Source organism: Monodelphis domestica, chromosome 4 (genome assembly GCF_027887165.1).
Source record: "Monodelphis domestica isolate mMonDom1 chromosome 4, mMonDom1.pri, whole genome shotgun sequence".
Lineage (NCBI taxonomy): Eukaryota > Metazoa > Chordata > Mammalia > Didelphimorphia > Didelphidae > Monodelphis > Monodelphis domestica.
Genome location: NC_077230.1, coordinates 412,192,404 through 412,210,681, shown reverse-complemented (window position 1 = coordinate 412,210,681; position 18,278 = coordinate 412,192,404). Strand labels below are relative to the sequence as shown.

The window sequence follows — 18,278 nt, the reverse complement described above, 5'->3', positions numbered from 1 at the left end:
TTCTTTTTCTGCTCTTCTCTTATTCTTCCTTTCTTTATCTTCCTCCTTTTTCCTTTCTCTTCTCCTTTCCCTATTTTCTCCTCCCTTTCCCCTTTCCTCTTTTCCTTTCTCCTTATTCTTTTGTTTCCTCTTTTTTCCTTTCTTTTCCTCCTCTTCTCTCCTTTTCCTCCTCCTCTCTGCCTTCCTCTCTTCTCTTTCTCTTCCTCCTTTTCTTTTTTTCTCATCTATCCTCTTCTTTTTTCTCTCCCTTCCCTCTCTTTTGCCTCCTCCTTCCCTGTTCTTCCCTCTTTTTTCCCTCCATTTTTCCCTCCACCTCCTTCCCTCTCCCCCTTCCCCCTCCTCCTTCATTCCCACCAGGCTGCCCAGTAGGATCAGAGGCTCATTACCATAAGGTGGTAGAAGTGTGGGCCCCCCCAAGTTTCCCACACCATTTCTTAACTATATTCATTCCCCCAACAAAAGAAGTGTGCCTTCCTACAAACCACATTAGCGATGGTGCTTGACTTGGCTTTGTGTGCAGTGGGAAATCCTCTTCCCCAAAGGCCATCTGGGCAGCAGCCATTAGAAGAGGAGCCAGGGGTCCAGCAAGGGTGGGGGCAAGGGGGGAACCATCCTTTCTGCCTTTGAAGACCTTAGGGAAGCAGCAGTTTCTCTGGCCAACACAACAGCCGCCTGAAAGGCTGAACATCTGGCCAAGCCAGCAGCCTTCCAGTTCCCACATTTTCCCAGTGTAGGGGCCAAATTCAGGCTGCTCCCATCGCTTTTGGGTAGAATCTAAGCTACAGGCCCCCCCTTCCTCCCTCTCTCATTCCACTGGTCCCTAGACTGGCTTTTCAAAGATGTTGGAGGTCGGTAGGGGCAGAGCTGGTTCCTAGGATCCTGGGGGCTTAGAATTTAGGGCTGGACAGCACCATAGAGACCTGAAGTTAATTCAGTTCCAGAAACCATTAGCAAGCCAATCCCTACTGAATGCCAAGCCTCAGGGATCTAAAGACAAAAGCCCTTATCTTTAAGGAACTCGCTCGGGCTTCTGGAGGAAGCAACAGGTATAAAGCTAAGTAAATACATCATACTTGGAGGGACTCCAAGGGCATTCCAGAGACGGAAGCCATACCTGGAGGGATCAGAGGAAGTCTTATGCCTGAGCTAAGCCCTGAATGGAGTTAGGGACTGAGAGAGGAGGTGAGGAGGGAGGGCATTCCAGCTAGGACTGTCTCCCTGGCTAAGGCTTGCGGGGGAGAGATGGAGCAGGAGGAACAGCAAGAAAGCAGTTGGACCAGAAAAAAAAGAGTCTATGAAGGGGAATAGAGTTCATTTTGTCTACTTCCCTCATTTGATGGATGAGGAAAGGAAGGATTAAACGCTTGCCTAGTCTCCAAGGGAGTAAGAGGTTGAGTCAGGGTTTAAATCTAATATTCTGCCTTCACATCCAGGACTCTTCCCAATAATACCTACTTCCCGGGCTTGTGAGGAACAAACGAGATAATGTGGTAAATCACTTTGTAATAATAATATGGCTAGCATTTATGTTGCTTGAAGATTTGAGAAACAATTTACATATGTTATCTCATTTGATTCTCACTATAACCTTGGGAGGTAGCTGTTATTATTATCTCCACTTTACAGATGAGGAAACTGAGGCAAACAGAGGGGAGATGACTTGTTCAGGAACACAGAGATAGTGACTATCTGAGGCTGGATTTGAACTCAGCTCTTCCTGACTCAATGTCTAGCATCACCCCACCCCCTAAAACATATTAGCTAAAAAAAAATTTTTTTTAAACCCTTATCTTCTGTCTTGGAGTCAATACTGTGTATTGGCTCCAAGGCAGAAGAGTGGTAAAGGCTAGGCAATGGGGGTCAAGTGACTTGCCCAGGGTCACACAGCTGGGAAGTGTCTGAGGCTAGATTTGAATCTAGGACCTCCCGTCTCTAGGGCTAGCTCTCAATCCACTGAGCTACCCAGCTGCTTCCTAGCTAACATTTTTTATGTACTTTAAAGTTTGCAAAGCACTTCATATGGATAGTCTCATTAGATCTGAGTGTATAACAGTCCTAGTAAAAAACTTCTGCAAAAATGTTTGCTGTTATCATTGCTTTAAAAAAACAAACAACCCTTACCTTCTGTTTTAGACTCAATACTGAGTTACCTCTGTCCCAAGGGAGAAGAGTGGTAAGGGCTAGGCAATGGGGGTTAAGTGACTTGCCCAGGATCACACAGCTAGTATCCGGGATCAAATTTGAACTCAGGACCTCCCATCTTCAGGCCTGGCTCTCTAACCATTGAGCAACCCAGCTGCCCAGCTGTTATCCCTATTATTTCCACGAAATCATGATTGATGTCTCTAATGAAGATCACTCTAAGGTAGACAGAGAATGGGGAGATTACTGTCCCCCTTTTATAGACACTTAAACTGAGATTCTGAGAGGTTAAGTAATTTATCACACAGCTAGGAAATGGAACCCTGGTCTTCTGCCTCTAGATACAGGCTCTTTCAATCAAATCCCCTTTTCTGCTTTGTAGCTTGTCTTCAGCAGATTCCCTTTTTCTTACCCGGTTTCTGAGACGATTCCCAGACTTTCCCCCTGTGCTAGCCAGCTGGTGCACATTCAGGAAGTGCATATCAGTTTCAACAGCAGTATTAGAAGGCAGGGATAACAACAAGATCAAGCAACTAGGATTTATATAGTGTTTTAAGATTTGACAAACCCTTGGAACAAACATAATCTCGTCTTTTCCTCACAACAACCCTGGGAGGCAGGTGCTTTTTTTTATTCCCATTTTACAGATGAGGAAACCGAGGCAGAAGAGGTTGAGTGACTTGCCTCAGTTCAAACATCTACTAAGTGTTTAAGGCTGGATTTCAGCTGAAGTCTCCTTGACTCCAAATCCAGCGCCCTTGCCACTGGACTATCTTATTGGTCCAAAGCTCTTCAAGACATTCTCACACTCACTTATGCGGTAGATTAAAAAAAAAACAACAAACAAACCCAACCCTTACCTTCCATGTTAGAATCAATATTGTGTATTGGTTCTATGGCAGAAGAGTGGAGAGGGCTGGACAATGGAGGTAAGTGACTTGCCCAGGGTCACATAGCTAGGATAAAGTAATTTTGATATGATCCATCTATCCATTCAAATGGTAAGAGCTAACATGTACTAGTTCTTTTAGGTTTGCAAAACTTTATATGGATAGCTTCTCTTTTGAACATCAGAACAACCCTGTGAAGGAGGGACTACAGATGTCATTATACCCATTTCACAGAGGAAGAAACTGAGGCTAAGGAATTTAAATGAATAGGAAATCCTGGAAGTAGGACTCGAACTCAGATCTTCCTGACTACAAATCTAATATTCTTCCTCTGTCAACTCCTGAGGCAACTAGTGGTATAGTGGATAGAAAGTGAATTTAGGAAGACCTGAGTTCAATCAAGTCCAGCTTCAGATACTAATTCTGTGGCCATGGGAAAGTCCATCCTTTAATGCCTTTTTGTCTAAGTTTCCTCAACCATAAATGAGGATAATAGCACCTACTTCACAGGGTTGTTGTGAGGATTAAATGAAATATTGGTAAAAACAACAACAACAACAACAACTTTTAACATGTAATCTGGGTGGGGGCCGCTGGGTGGCTCAGAGGATTGAGAGTTATACTCAGAGATGGGAGATCCTGGGTTCAAATCAGACACTTCCCAGCTGTGTGACCCTGGGCAAGTCACTTGACCTTCATTGCCTAGCCCTTACCACTCTTATGCCTTAGAACCAATACACAGTATTGATTCTAAGACAGAAGGTAAGGATTTAAAAAAAAAACAAACCAAAGATGTCATCTGGCACACAGCATGCAAAAGCATTACTTTTTACCTCTCTTGCTTTTTCTCTTTGTCTTTTTCCTCTCTTTCTTATTTTCCACTGGATTTCCTAGAGGAAATTTATTAACAGAAAGTAGAAGAAATATGCCCCTTTCCCTCATGTTTTACACCATTTTCCATCTTCTTTCCAAAATTGACTTGGAGAATTAAGACATAACTTCATCCCTTGTTTTGCAGTGGGGGAGAGGTTTTTAGAACCAAGTCCCTTCCCTCCATGAGCAATCATTCAGAAAGGACCTGAAAATAGTATCTACATATCAAATTCTTCTTCTTCCTTACCGAGCAAGGATGGTGAAGTTCCCTCCCCAACTCCTTCCCAAGAGATCAAGTCAAGCAAGGGACAATTGAAGCACCTAGGAATGTTTGGTCTGGGGGAAATTAATTAATAATCATTTTAAAGTGCTTACTACGTGCTGGGCCAGGGTTCAGGGAAAACTACCTCCTCTGGGGTAAGAGCTTGCCAATTCCTTTTCAGGGCTCTTCCTTCTCCTTTGAGGTCCATCTTTTCCCCAATTCTCGCTTGTGTCTCCAAGAAGCTGTAGTGGGCACGTCGTCATATCCCAGTAAAGCCAAACCAGGTTGAAGGAAACTGGCAGATCTCAGACCCGTTGGGAATTAGAGGGTGGTCCACCCCACTCTGGAGGAAGGGATGGATGAGAACAATTTGTTCCCACTCGGTGGGGGCAGGTGCAATGGAGTGCTTAGAGTTCCGCTGGTCATCCACTCCATCCTGGGGCCATTGTCAGTAGGTCCTGACTTCTGACTTGTCATTGGACTTTGACAACTCTGGAAGAGGGTGAGGCTGACCACTTTGTATGACTCCACTTCACTCAAATCCAATTCACATTCGAGTCAAGTCATCAGCCTGAGATATCATCGACACTCTTGGAAAATGAACAACTACGTACTGGACTTTGTGCGAGGGGATTATACAGAGCCAAGCAGCCAGTCAGACAGTATCTATAAACCACCTACTATGTGCTAGTTATTATGTAAAATGATGTAGATACAAAGAAAGACAAAAGACAGTCGCTGCTCTCAAGGAACTCAGTCTTATGGGAGAGAAAAAGGGAATATAATTCATTCCATTTATCCTCTTGCCCTTGGGTAACAAATTATTTTTTTTAGTTAAAAAAAAAGTAAATAATACATTCTTACCTTCCATCTTAGAATCAATCCTGTGTTTTAGTTCCAATGCAGAAGAGCAGTAAGGGCTAGGCAATGGAGGTTAAGTGACTTGCCCAAGGTAACACAGCTAGGAAGTATCTGAGTACAGATTTGAATCCAGGACCTCCTGCCTATAGATCTAGTTCTTAATCCACTGAGTCACTCAGCTGCTTCCTCTTAAAAAATATTTTTCGACCCTTACCTTCCATCTTAGAATCAATACTACTAGGCATTGGTTCTAAGGCGGATGAGTGGTAAGGTCTAGGCAATGGGGGTTAAGTGACTTGTCCAGGGTCACCCAGCTAGGAAGTGTCTGAGGTCATATTTGAACCCAGGACCTTCCATCTTTGGGTCTGACTCTCAATCCACTGAGCGACCCAGATGCCCCTAAAATATTTTTATTAAATTAAAAAATTGTTTTCTTTAAACTCTGTACTAGTGATATCTCTAGGGGTTAGGTGACTTGCCCATGGTCACATAGTCAGGAAGCCTCTGAGATTCAATTTGAACCCAGGTCCTCCTGGCTCCAGGCCTGGTTCTCTATTCAGTGAGCCACCTAGCAACCCTTAGTAGCTTATATTCTAATAGAAATCATAATACTGACTGCCATTTCTCCATCACCTTAAGGTTTGACAAGCACTATCTCTTTCAGTCTTATAAAAATCCTGTGTGGTCGGTCCTTTCATAATCTATCCTACAAGTACTGCATGTACGCCATTTTGGAATCTGTGGTTTTATTAAATGTAGTGAGCTCTGGAAAAGGTGTTTTCCACCAAAGTGGATTGGCTTCTTTCCCACCATTTACAGCTTTTCCATCATTTACAGTTTCCTGAGGACAAGATTCTCCCAAGAACCCCATTTTACAGATGAAAAGTTATCTGCAATCAGTGAGTGTCATCTCTGATCTGAAAAACAGTGTTCTCTCCATTGCATCTTGAAAGGAGTATGCTGCTACCTTTTCAGTATTTCAAAGATGTGAGAAAAAAGAGGAAACAGATTTGTTCTGCTTGATTCCAGAGGGCAATGGGTACACACTGCAAAGGAAGATCTGATCGAGGCTTGAGGTCAGGAAACATTTCCTAACTCTTAGAGCTCTCCCACAGTGAAATGGTCTGCCTAAAAAGGTAGTGAGTTGCCCATCAGTGAAGGTCTGCAAGTGAAGGGACATAGGACCACTCTTTGGGAATGATACAGAAGAGAGTCCTATTCAGATTCAGGTTAGAAGACTCTACTTCTGAGGTCCCTTACAACCATGAGCTTTGATGGATTTAAATTAGATTAACTGGTCATGATCCTGGTTCTAAGGTAATTTAATTCAAATCCATCATTTTATGAAGGAGGAAACTGAGGCTCAGACAGTTATGATTTGCCCAGGGTGACCCAGGAAATTAGTGGCAAAGACTAGAATCCCAGGGTCAGTTGTGCCCCATTTCTTCTGTGTGAATTGCCAAGTTGAACGGATCTATATGGGTGAATTACAAACAGGTGGAACCCTGTAATCTCAGAGCTAGAAAGGATGTCCCAGCCCATCCATTCCCATCTGTCCCTGACCAAGAATCCCTTCTCCAACACTGCCAACAAATGATTAATCTAGTCTTTTCTTGATGATCTCTGGGAGAGTGATAGGGAACATCATCATCATCATCATCATCATCATCATCAGCAGCAGCAGCAGCAGCATTTCTATATCAATTAAGCTTTGCAAAGTGTTTTACAAATTTTCTCTCATTTTATTCTTACAAGAAGTGGGTTCTATTATTATAGCCATTTTGCAGATGAGGAAACTGAGGCAGGCCAAGGTGAAATGGCTTAGGATCACACAGCTAGTTAAATGTGTGACCTCTTGGCATTCCACTTGGCAACAACACTCATTGTTTAGGGAGGAGCGGTTTCCCACAACCAGCCTTAAATGTTGCCCCTTTTCAACTTTCCCTTATTGCTCCCTGCTCTGCTTTGAGCTAAGTAGAAAAAGTCTTAAAGCATTTTCTCCCAAGACAATGCTCTGAATATTTGAAGATGGCTGTCATGACTCCAGAGTCTTTTCTCCAGGCTAATATTACACCAACTTCGCGATTTAGTTTCTATGGGAGGGAGAGGGAAAGAAAAAAAAAAAGATGGAAGAATGGAGTTTGGAATTAATAACCAATTCTTTTTAATTAAAAAAATTGTCTACATCTTTTGTTTTTCCATTATCTTTGTGTTCAAATATATCCCTGCCATTCTTATCCCTTAGAAAACAATACTTTTTAATTACTTAAGAGAAAAGTAATTTAGCAGAGCTAGCCAACACCTGTCTGACACCTAAGCAACATTCCGTACCCATAGTTCCCTAGCCATGCAGAGGAGTTCTTTTTAAGGGGACATGACCTTATGATTGATGGATATTGTGGGAAGAGTCTTCATCCTCCAAATGAAGGGCTGTCACCAACTCTTTGTGTGACCTTGAACAAGTCCCTTCCCTATTCTGGGTCTCAGTATCCTATTCTGAAAAAATGAAGAATTAGACTACATTGACTTCTAAGACTCTCTCTGAGTTTAATGTTCTCCTATTTGAACCCAAGCCCATTATTAGCTTCAGTTTTTAATTGGGGGGCTCTGCCCTGGTTGCTTACCACAGAGCTCATTTTACCTATGAAATAGAGACTTTCTCAGTTACCTCTGTCAACCTATAGCTCTCCCACAATTCTGTGGTCTTTTTTTTTTTAAACTGTTTATGAGATCTCAAGCTTCTGCCGCCAAACCTGGGGAGTTTTTCTGAGATGGTATTACATGGGCCCAGACATGATCCAGAAGCTTTTGAGAAAACATGTGAGACACTGTCACAAAAACTTTCCCACAACTTGACATAAAGGACCCAGAGCTTCCCAGCTGCTGATCTGTACAAAAGGGACAAGGCCATTGAGGGCTACACAAAAGGGGCTGGGGAAGCAGATACTGGGAGGTGGGGAGGGGGGCGATGCTCAGCCACATCTACTTTACCTGGGTGGGCACTGGTGGGGGCCAATGAGGCAAACAGACCATCCAGGAACAGATGTGGCTGAGAACAGGTTTGAATCAGAGAATTGCAGAATGTCAGAGCCTTTATCAATCAAGTCAAATTCTTTCTCCTTTATAATTGGGGAAACTGAGGTCTAGAGGAGAGAAAGGAACTTGTTCATGCCTGTATTGAGGGTCAAGGGCAGAGCTGGGACTCAAATCTTATGCTTTTCTGAAACACATTGCCTTGTACCCATTATGGGACAGCCCCATTATGCTGGGAGCCACTGAAGAATGGGACTGAGTTTTCTTTTCTTTTTTGGTTCATTTTTGGGATCCTCACTAGTGCCTGGTACATAGTAGGCACTTAATAGATGCTTCTTGACTTGATATTGTTAAAGGTTTTATTTATTTTTGTAACTTTTATTTTCTTAGTAACAATTCTAAGACAGAATGGGAAGGGATAGGCAATGGGGGTTAAGTGACTTGCCCAGGGTCCTACAGCTAGGAAATATCTGAGATCAGGTTTTAATCCAGGTCCTCCATACTCCAAGTCTGACACTCCAGCCATTTGCAAACTAACTGCCCTTTGTCACTGTTAAAATTGTAAATGCTACTCATCTTTGGCTCACCCCGGCACCAATAGTCCTGAAGTTGAAAGCATTTTTTCTTAATGTATGAGTTTAGCTCTATTCTCGGTAGTTTACCTGAGAAAAGCCAACCTTTAACTCATTCCCTGGACAACTTAACAGAAAATAAATTTGATGTTATTATTATTTATAGTTTATATTTTCTCTGATGTTCTTCTCCACCTTTCTAACCTTATGCCTTTCTACTCCCTTTTGTGTATTTTCTGTCTCAGGAATCTTCCCATTTGTTTTATCTCTGGACAAGTCACATAACTGCTGCTTTCCTCAGTTTCTTTATTTGTAAAATGGGGATAATAATGACATCTACCTATAGGGTTTTTATAAGGACCAAATGAAATAATATTTGTAAAGTACTTTGAATGACTTAAGACAATATATAAATGCTAGTTTAAAAATAATTTAAATTAAATTAATTTTAAGTTGTTGTTTTATGTTTTATTTGTTTTGCCTCCTTTAAAAATTTCATTGATGTATTTTGTTTTTACTTTATAAACTTTCATAGACTATTCTCATTTCATGAGAGATCTGTTGAAGCAAAACCAATAATATAGGGACCTCATCTGAGGGCACTACCTCACCTCTCTATTTTTGTTTCATTTGGAAAATATTTAAAAAAGACCCAAATGATAAATGTTAGAGGAGCTGTAGGAAAACAGGCACACTGACTTACAGTTCGGTACAACTTAGGGACTTTTGCTCATCCTCTTCCTCTCCACCTAGAATGACTTTTCTCTTTTCCATCTTTCATAGTCTCACCTTTCCTTTTAAGCCCTGGTCAAAGCCCTCTTCATCTGGCTTTACACAGCTTCACTTTCTTGGTTTCACATAGCTCCCCATTTCTCCTTATTTGGAATTCTCCAATCACTTACTCCAACATAAGTGTCAACAGTTCGTTATGATAGAAGAACACTGGAGTTGGGGGAAAGAGATCTGGATTTGAATCCTGACTCTGATGGGTACTAGCTAAGTGACTAGAGGAAAAAATCAGTTTTCTCCTCTATAAAATGGGCATAATGATATTATTTGAAGCATCTCCCTCTTCAAGGTTGTCATGTTATCTAACAGATCATTTAAGGGAAACGTTTCCAAACCCTGAAGGTGCTCCATCATTTCCAATGATCATTATTATTATGTGCACACACATTCCAGACCCAGACCCATGCCCCCATTCAGACTGTGCCTTATTTTTTTTTAAACCCTTACCTTCTGTCTTGGAGTCAATACTGTGTATTGGCTCCAAGGTAGAAGAGTGGTAAGGGCTAGGCAATGGGGGTCAAGTGACTTGCCCAGGGTCACACAGCTGGGAAGTGTCTGAGGCTAGATTTGAACCTAGGACCTCCTGTCTCTAGGTCTGACTCTCAATCCACTGAGCTACCCAGCTGCCCCCTGTGCCTTATTTTTTATGTGTTTCCATTTAGTACCTAGGACATACTGTAGGTTCTTAGTACACATTCGACGGCTGAAGATTGACAGATCATATACATTTTGGATTCAGGATTAGGGAGAAGATAGAGCACAATCTTCTGAGCTATCAAAATACCTGGAAGAGAGGGTTTCCTAAAGCTTTAGCTTTCTAAAGGAACAGAATCCTATGAGATAAGGCCAAGGGTTTCCCCTAGAGGCGATCTACTGAAATTACTCTGGAGAATGGGAATCAAGGAATTTAAGACAGAGTTTCAGAGTCCAACCCTGCAACTTGAGTTTGAACAAGTCACATCCCCTCTCTGGTTTTGAATCTCTGTCAAATAAGAGTGTTGGACTGGTTCAAAAGAGCTGAAAGTAAACTTAGAGGTCATTTAATGCAACACTCACATTTTACAGATGGCGAAACTGAGGTTCAGAGATAAGTGATTTGCTCAGGCTTAAATAAATATTAAATAGAAGAGCTGGATTTGAATTCAAGTCTTCTGACTCCAGATCCAGAGTGCTTTCCCTTCTACCAGGCTGATTCCTAATTACAACACTAATAAAACAGAAATAATACAATAGAATCTCTGACCTAGAACTCAAAATGATCTCAAAGGTCATGGTGTTCTTTCTCCCACTACCATTCCTAGACGCCCTTGCTTCTACCTCTTGGAATTTCCAGCTTCTTTCAAGGCCCTGCTCACTTCTTATCTGAAGCCTTTCCTGATCCCAACCCCATTTGTTAATGCTCTCAGGGCTGCCATTTGGTCCTTTCACTCTTGTTATTGGTCAGTCATGTCCAACTCTTTGTGACCCCATCTAGAGTTCTTGGCAAAGACACTAGACAGGTTTATTATTTATTTCTCAAGCTCATTTCACAGATGAGGAAACTGAGGCAAAAAGGGGGAAGTGACTTTCCCAGGGCCACACAGCTAGTGTCTCAGACTAGATTTTATTTATTTATTTAGAATATTTTTCCATGGTTACATGATTCATGTTCTTTCCCACCCCTCTTCCCTTCCCCCCCCCCAGAGGTGATGAGCAATTCCACTGGGTTATACATGTATCATTGTTCAAAATACACTTCCATATTATTAATATTTACAATAGAAGGATCTTATAAAGTCAACATCTCCAATCATATACCCATTGAACCATGTGGACAGACCAGATTTGAATTCAGGTCCTCCTGACTCCAGGCCCAGCCCTTGTCCCTCTTAATACTTCCCCTTACCTCCAAATTAGTTTGTGTTTATTCTGTTTATATTTTGTAGTTAGATGGTTCAGAAGATAGAGTATCAGGAAGACCAGTTTTCAATTTCAATCTCTGATGGTTTCTAGTTGTGTGGTCCTGGACAAATCACTTAACTTCTACTTGCCTCAGTTTCCTCATCTGTAAAATAGGGATAATAATAGCACCTGCCTCTCAGGGTTGATGAGATGATCAAGTGAGATAATAATTGTGCAACAATACCAGTGCCTGGCATGTAGTAAGTGCTGTATAAAATTAGCTATTGTTTTTATTGATTTTAAGTAATAGGCTTAATTTTCTTACTATAGTAATGATAATAATAGTTATTCTCTGTGTAGAATGGAAGCTCTTTGGGGTAGAGATAATGTTACTTTGGGCAGGTTTGTCACCTACCACGGGGGAGGGGGGCAGCGAGAGATAATTAAACCCTTGGTAAGTTGGCTTCGATTTTACCATTCCTTCCCTTAAATTGGGGGGGGGGCGCCTCATCTGGCACGAAGGGCCACCTTCCACTGGGGTTATTTTCGGTTGACCAGGAGCTCCCCTTCTTGTCTCTGCCCCTCCCCGGCCAGGTCTCCCTGGTCGCCGCCTGCCACCTACTCCGGAGGCGAGCTCCTGCTCCTCCTTTGCCCTGGGCTTGGCCAAGATTTCCCGCCACTAGGCAGTGTGTGTTGGGGGGAGGGGGAAGTTGTTATTTCCATTCCCATTCATAGATCTCCCCGAACTGTACATTGTGAACGGCCCGGGAGTGCTATTGATCTCCCACATCAGTCAGCAGCCAGTTCTCAGCTTCTCTGAGCCCAGGCTCCCTCCTCTCTCTCTAGCCACGGAGTCCCCACCTGCTCAGGCTTGGGAGGGGGAGAGGGGGAGCGTCATTATCCGCAGCCTATTCACCCGAAGCCCAAGCATACAAGAAGAGATGCTTCTCTCATTGTCCAACTCTAGCTTCTGATTGGCCAGCGAGTGTGGGAAAGTCAGCTAGGCCAGAGCCCCACAGATCCAGGAGCCCGAGGACTGAATAAATACGGGAGCTGTTCAGCAGCCGGCAGTCCAGCCACCACTGCTACAGACTTTGTCGTTAGCCTTGCTGCTCCTCTAGCAAGATCCCCATGGCCCCCAGCACAGACTTCATGGAGCACAGTTCCCTCCTGACTCCCAAAGAGAAAAACAAAGTAAGTTTGAGAGAAGTCAAAGGATTTGGAGCCATCTCTAGACTTTGGAGAGAGAGAATGTATCGGACTGGGGGCTCAGAGATTTTTTGGGTTTGGCACTAGCACCGGGGTTTGGACTGCGACTGGGAGAACCCACGGCAGCCGTGCACGAATCACTATATTTCTCCCTCTAACTTTTTTTCTCTCCTTCTTCCTGAACAGCTGAGGAAGCCGGTGGTGGAGAAGATGCGCCGGGACCGGATCAACAGCAGCATCGAACAGCTGAAACTCTTGCTGGAGAAGGAATTCCAGAGACACCAGCCCAACTCCAAGCTGGAGAAGGCTGACATCCTGGAGATGACCGTCAGCTACCTGAAGCAGCAAAGCCTCCTGCAAGGCAAAGGTGAGCATGGGGCGCTCCGTGCCAGCTGTGACAGGGACCAGGAGAGAAGGGCCACAGGGCAGGGGGCGGAGTGAACGGGGCGACGCTTCTGGGACCTGTTTCTCATCCCGTCTTCTTTTTTCCAGCTCCAGGTTCACTCCCCAGAAGCCTGCAGACGGACTTCAAGGAGGGTTATGCCCGCTGCCTACAGGAAGCCTTTCAGTTTCTCTCCTTCCACAAGGCACAGACGGATACGCAGACCAAGCTGCGCAGCCATTTCCAGAAGAACTCCTCCGCGGCCCCTGAGGGGCTATCTCCCTCTTTCCCAGCCCCTAATCCTGGGAAGCAGCCTGCTCTTAAAGGTCCTCCCAGTCCTTTGTGGCGGCCCTGGTAAAATGGACTGATACCGGCCAGCCCGAGGTTTTTAACTCCAGAGGAAGGCGACTCCTTGTTGACCTCCTCTTTTCAGTAGGGAATATTAGTTCCCCTCTAATTTATGTGTGAAGAGAATGGAATACTTGAACTCTGGGCAGTGGAGAGAGCCCTGGAGCCGGAGTCAGCGGGCCTGAATTCCAATCTCCATTTCTGCCACGGACTTGCTGTATGACCTTGAGCAAGTCACTTTCCTTCCTCTCCACCTCACCTCTGAGGTCTCTTCCAGCTTGAAGGGAAAGGAGTTCAATATTCTGTTGAGGGTATAGGGCTGTACATAGATGTGTCTTCATAATGAAGGAGCCTTATGGGGGGAAGGGGAAGGGGCAGGGAGTGGGAGAGGGAAGGGGATATATGTTCTGTATGTTACAACTGTAGTAAGATTGTTAATCTTACAGGTGCAGAGGCGGGGTGGGGGTTAGGGAGAATTCTCTGGCTTGTGTAAGAGCTTTGTGGCTTTGCATCCAGGTTCCTTGCTCCCCTCTCTTTGGACAGCACCGTCTGCTCCCCAAGAGTAGCAGCTTCTTCTGGGACCTGGGTTAGCTCTCTAGGGCTCATGTCATGTCTCTGAACCCCAGGTTAGCTCTTTGGAACTCTATGATTTCCTGGTGAGAATTACTCTCTCCATTAGTCTCTACTTTGGGGAAGCAAAGGGAGCTGGGATATATCAGACCATGGACAGGGAATGGATGCTTCTATAGGGTAGCTGCCTTTTTTCCTTTCTATTTGTGAAAAGAATGGGGATTACTTTATATTAAAGGACATGTAGGGATGGGGGTGGAGGGCGGGAGGCTGTGATTTGAATGTTATACATTTGAAGGGGCTGGTCCTTCCAAGAAATCACTGAGGCCAGCCCCAAAGCAGTTGCATCATCCAGGGTGCGTGTGATGCCCCTTGTCCTGGCAGGGAGTGAGACCTGATAGGCTGGGCACCAGGGGCTGCTGGGTGCATACTGTGTATGCTTGGGTATGTTTGTACCAGATAATGATGGTAAAGCTAAATAAACATGCATGATTGTTCATCTCTGTCTGGAGCCTCGATTCCTGTCTTACCTCTTGACTGGTGAGACCAGTGGTCATTGGAGCCAGTGGTCACTGTGGTTATCTGTCTGGAGGGAGAGGGGAGGCAAGGAGGAAAAGAGGGAAGAGAGGGAGGAAGGGGACAGGCTTAGGGCACTGAAATGCCCAAGTCCTGGAAACAGGGACCTCTCAGGCTCGGACACTTAGCTTGATGGATTAATTAATTGTCCATCAGGCTAAAGCTCTGGGGGAGCAGAGCAGAATTCTAAGACTTCCAATGGCTTTGGTTTTCCCTTCTATTGTCTGGAGAAGCTGAGCTAATTTGTAATGACCTAGTTTAGCTTTTGCAGGACCATTAATGGCTTCATTCATTCAATTTAACAGGATTAAATCCTAGTTTAAGGGCTGGTGAGACCACAGAGATACACAGTCTCATCTCCTGGGAGGAGGGTGGAATATTTGCTGAGGTCCAGGGGATCCTATATTGAAAATAGCCTCTTTAAAGCACCTATTGAAATGGGCCACTTTTAATTGGATACTTCTAGTAGGAAGGAAGATGATACAGGGGAGAGGTCAGAAAGATTTGAGGTTCAAGTTCTATTCCTGGTGCACTGGCTGTGTATTGCTAGACAAGTCATTTAACTTCTGAAAGCTGAGCATCACCTTTTTTTAAACCATTATCTTCTGTCTTAGAATCAATATTGTTTATTATTTCCAAGACAGAAGAGCAGTAAGGGATTGGCAATGAGGGTTAAGTTCCTGCCCCAGGGTCACATGGCTAAGAAGCAAAGGGAGTTAGGAGATATCAGAGCATGGACAGGGAATTGATGCTTCTATAGGGTAGCTGCCTTTTTTTTTCTTTTCTGTTTGTGAAAAGAATGAGGATCACTTTATATAAAAGGACATGTGGGGATGGGGGTGGAGGGAGGGAGGCTGTGATTAGAATGCTATACATTTGAGGTGACATTTGAACCCAGGACCTTCTGCCCCTGAACCTGTACTTCCATCCACTGAGTCATCCAGTTGCCCCCTCTGAGCATCACTTTTAATATTGTAAACTGCTAAGCAAACACTTTGTATTCCCTGCACCTTCCTCTTGAGAATTCTAAAGGGATGATCCTTGTGTGATCTTGGAGAAACTTCTACTTCTGGAATATGAACCTCATCTAAGGTTTCAAGTCCCACTCTCCCTTTTCTTTTCCACCCCCCTGCTCCCGTCCACCTGTCCCTCCTCTACCAAATAAATTCTATTTAGATTTGGAGACAGGAAGATCTAAATTGAATCTGATCTCAGACACTTACTAGCTGGGTGACTCTGGGAAAATCACTTAATTGTTTCTTGCCTCAGTTTCTTCAACTGTAAAATAGCATAAGTTTGTGGGGATCAAATGAGATAATATGGACAATTCTTTGCATGCTTGAAAGTGCAATATAAGTGATAATAATAACAATTATTTTCATGCCAGCATTTGACTTCCCCTGATCAAGTAAAGGTGACTTCCTTTTTTATAGGCTAAGTTTAGGAACATAGGAAGGTCTTTATTCTCTCTCCCTGCCTGATCAATATCAGAACTTCCTTCTATTGTTTTCTCCATGATCATGGTTTCAGATTCAAACCTTAACCATAGTTCCATGGGTGAAACCATTAGATTCCTAGGATCATGGAATAAGAGATAAAGATCCTGAAGTGACCTTCATGGTCTTGTTGTCCAATCCCCTTATTCTACAGGTGAGGAAACTGAGGCCCAGGGAGAAGAAATGACTTGCCTAGCATCACATAGGCAACAAAGAGCAGATGGAATATTTGAGCTCAGGTCCTCTTGTAAGCAATTTAATTTAGGTTTTATGTTAAATATGAAAGTTCTAAAGTAATATTGTGGTCACCGATTTAAAGATATTATAATTTAAGTCAAAATGACTTTTAGTAGTCTTATTTACAAAGAGGTAGAATGACTGAAAATGTAAAAAGGTAGCTAAAGAGACAGGTTTAAACATGCCTACTAGCCCTTCTCCAGGAAAGTGAAGCTCAGCCCTGCAGGAGCTTCTTCACATCTGGTGATATCTTCAACTAGAGTTCCACCAATGCAGCTTCCTCCAAAGCCAAATCAAGAATCTCTAGAACCAATCTCTCCAGAAGTCAGGAAAAGAAGGCCAACTATTCATCCACCCAAGATTAACTCCAAAGGAGAAGATCCAGGAGCAGTCTTCCAAGAAGCAGTTCAAGAGCCAAAGTCTAAGGTCCAAGGTTGAAGGTTCCCTAGAAAGGAAGTTTAGGACTTTTTATAATCTTTTTTCCATGTGCCTTCCTGTCCCTTCCTCTACTTTATGGGAACCAATTTCAGTCTTTCATTTGCCTAGCACTGCTCAGGGGCAGGGCAATGGCCTCTAGAGTTGTCACCCACTTTAGTAAGTGACTCTCGAACTCTCTTATTTAGTGTTAAGTAGGGATGTTTTAAGTTTTTAAGTGATTAATTTAAAAATTGCTGATTAATAGAAAAAGAAAGTTTGATTCATTTTTCACACTCTGATACCAAATTCAATAACATTTTCCCCCACTGTAACCCTCTCTCCCATCAATTTCCACCCTCAATATAAAATTCCCTCTTAACTAGATTTGACAGAGGAATCCCACTTAAAAACATCCTCGTTTAATTAAATATAGCTCAAAGCAGGAAACTTTCAACTGAGAGCACCTAAATAACTGTGTGAAACCCTAGGCAAGTGACTTAACTCTTGGCCTCAGTTTTCTCATCTGTCAAATGAGCTAGAGAAGGAATTGGTAAACCACTCTGGTATCTGTGCCAAGAAAACCCCACATGGGGTCCCAAAGAGTTGGACATGACTGAAATTGACTGAAAAACAATAAAAGGGTGATGGGGATAGTGAGAAGCAGGGTAGCATGATAGGTGGCTGGCCAGCCTTGAGGTCAAGAAGACTTGAGTTCAAGTTCTGACACATATTGGCTGGGCAACCACCCAGATTCTCCTTCTGGTGGTGGGGAGTTAATCTCTCATGCATCACACACTCCATCACCAAACAGTTCTAATGAAAGAAAAGCAATGTGATCTAGCAGAAAGAGTCCTGGCTCTGGTGTCAGAGGAGATGGGTTTGAATCTTGGATCCATCTTTGAATTAGCTGTTTGATCTTCTCTCTGGATCTCAGTTTCATCACCTGTCAACAAGGAGGAAAGAGATTATATTAACTCTAAACTTCCTTCTGCTTCTGAATCTTAGAATTTTCAGTTTCATCCTTCTTTCACATAACAGGTCTCCAAATCATAGAGTCATCAATTGAGAACCAAAAGGGACCTTAAAGAATTTCATTCAATCCCTTTCATTTTTGCAGGGAAAGACCAGGATTTGAACTCAGATAACAAGGTTCTGAATCAAGGGTTTCTTTCACTACAGTACAGCCCTCATACTTGAAGTTGAGAGAGAGAGAGACAGAGACAGAGAGAGAGACACAGAGAGAGAGAGAGACAGAGAGACAGAGAGAGAAAGGAGAGAGAAAGATATATATATATATTTCTATATATATAATATATATAGAAAGAGAGAGAGAGAGAGAGAGAGAGAGAGAGAGAGAGAGAGAGAGAGAGAGAGAGAGAGAGAGAGAGAGAGAGAGAGAGAGAGAGAGAGAGAGAGACTCTCTGTTAAGTGCTGGGGCCACACACACACCAGGAAAATAAGTCAGTTTTCCTGCCATCAAGGAGCTGCAATCTATTTGGGGAAGAAAACATCAGATAAAGGGGAATTCAAAAGGCCAGGGAGAGAGATGTCTTTTCTAAGCTTTCCTCAGACATGACATCCATGGTCTTCTCTCATAGAATATGGTCTGGATTCCCATCACCATCCTGGCTGCTCACTCATTCATTCAATAACCATTTAAAGTACATACTGGGGTATAGATATCAGGTTTGCTCCTCTGGACATTCTTTATCAGTGCTCTTTCTAAAATACGGGGCTCAG

At 43.3% G+C, this 18,278-nt stretch overlaps 1 protein-coding gene across 1 annotated transcript; it reads left to right on the top strand.

Annotated features, from left to right (window-relative positions):
- The first annotated feature begins 12,372 nt into the window (after positions 1-12,372).
- Positions 12,373-14,311, top strand: LOC100027956 (transcription factor HES-5-like). The gene is made up of 3 exons (XM_001378069.4): positions 12,373-12,497; positions 12,699-12,879; positions 13,005-14,311. The coding sequence occupies exons 1-3, from the start codon at positions 12,435-12,437 to the stop codon at positions 13,250-13,252; spliced, it is 492 nt and encodes a 163-aa protein (XP_001378106.1). The 5' UTR covers positions 12,373-12,434; the 3' UTR covers positions 13,253-14,311.
- The last annotated feature ends 3,967 nt before the right edge of the window (positions 14,312-18,278 follow it).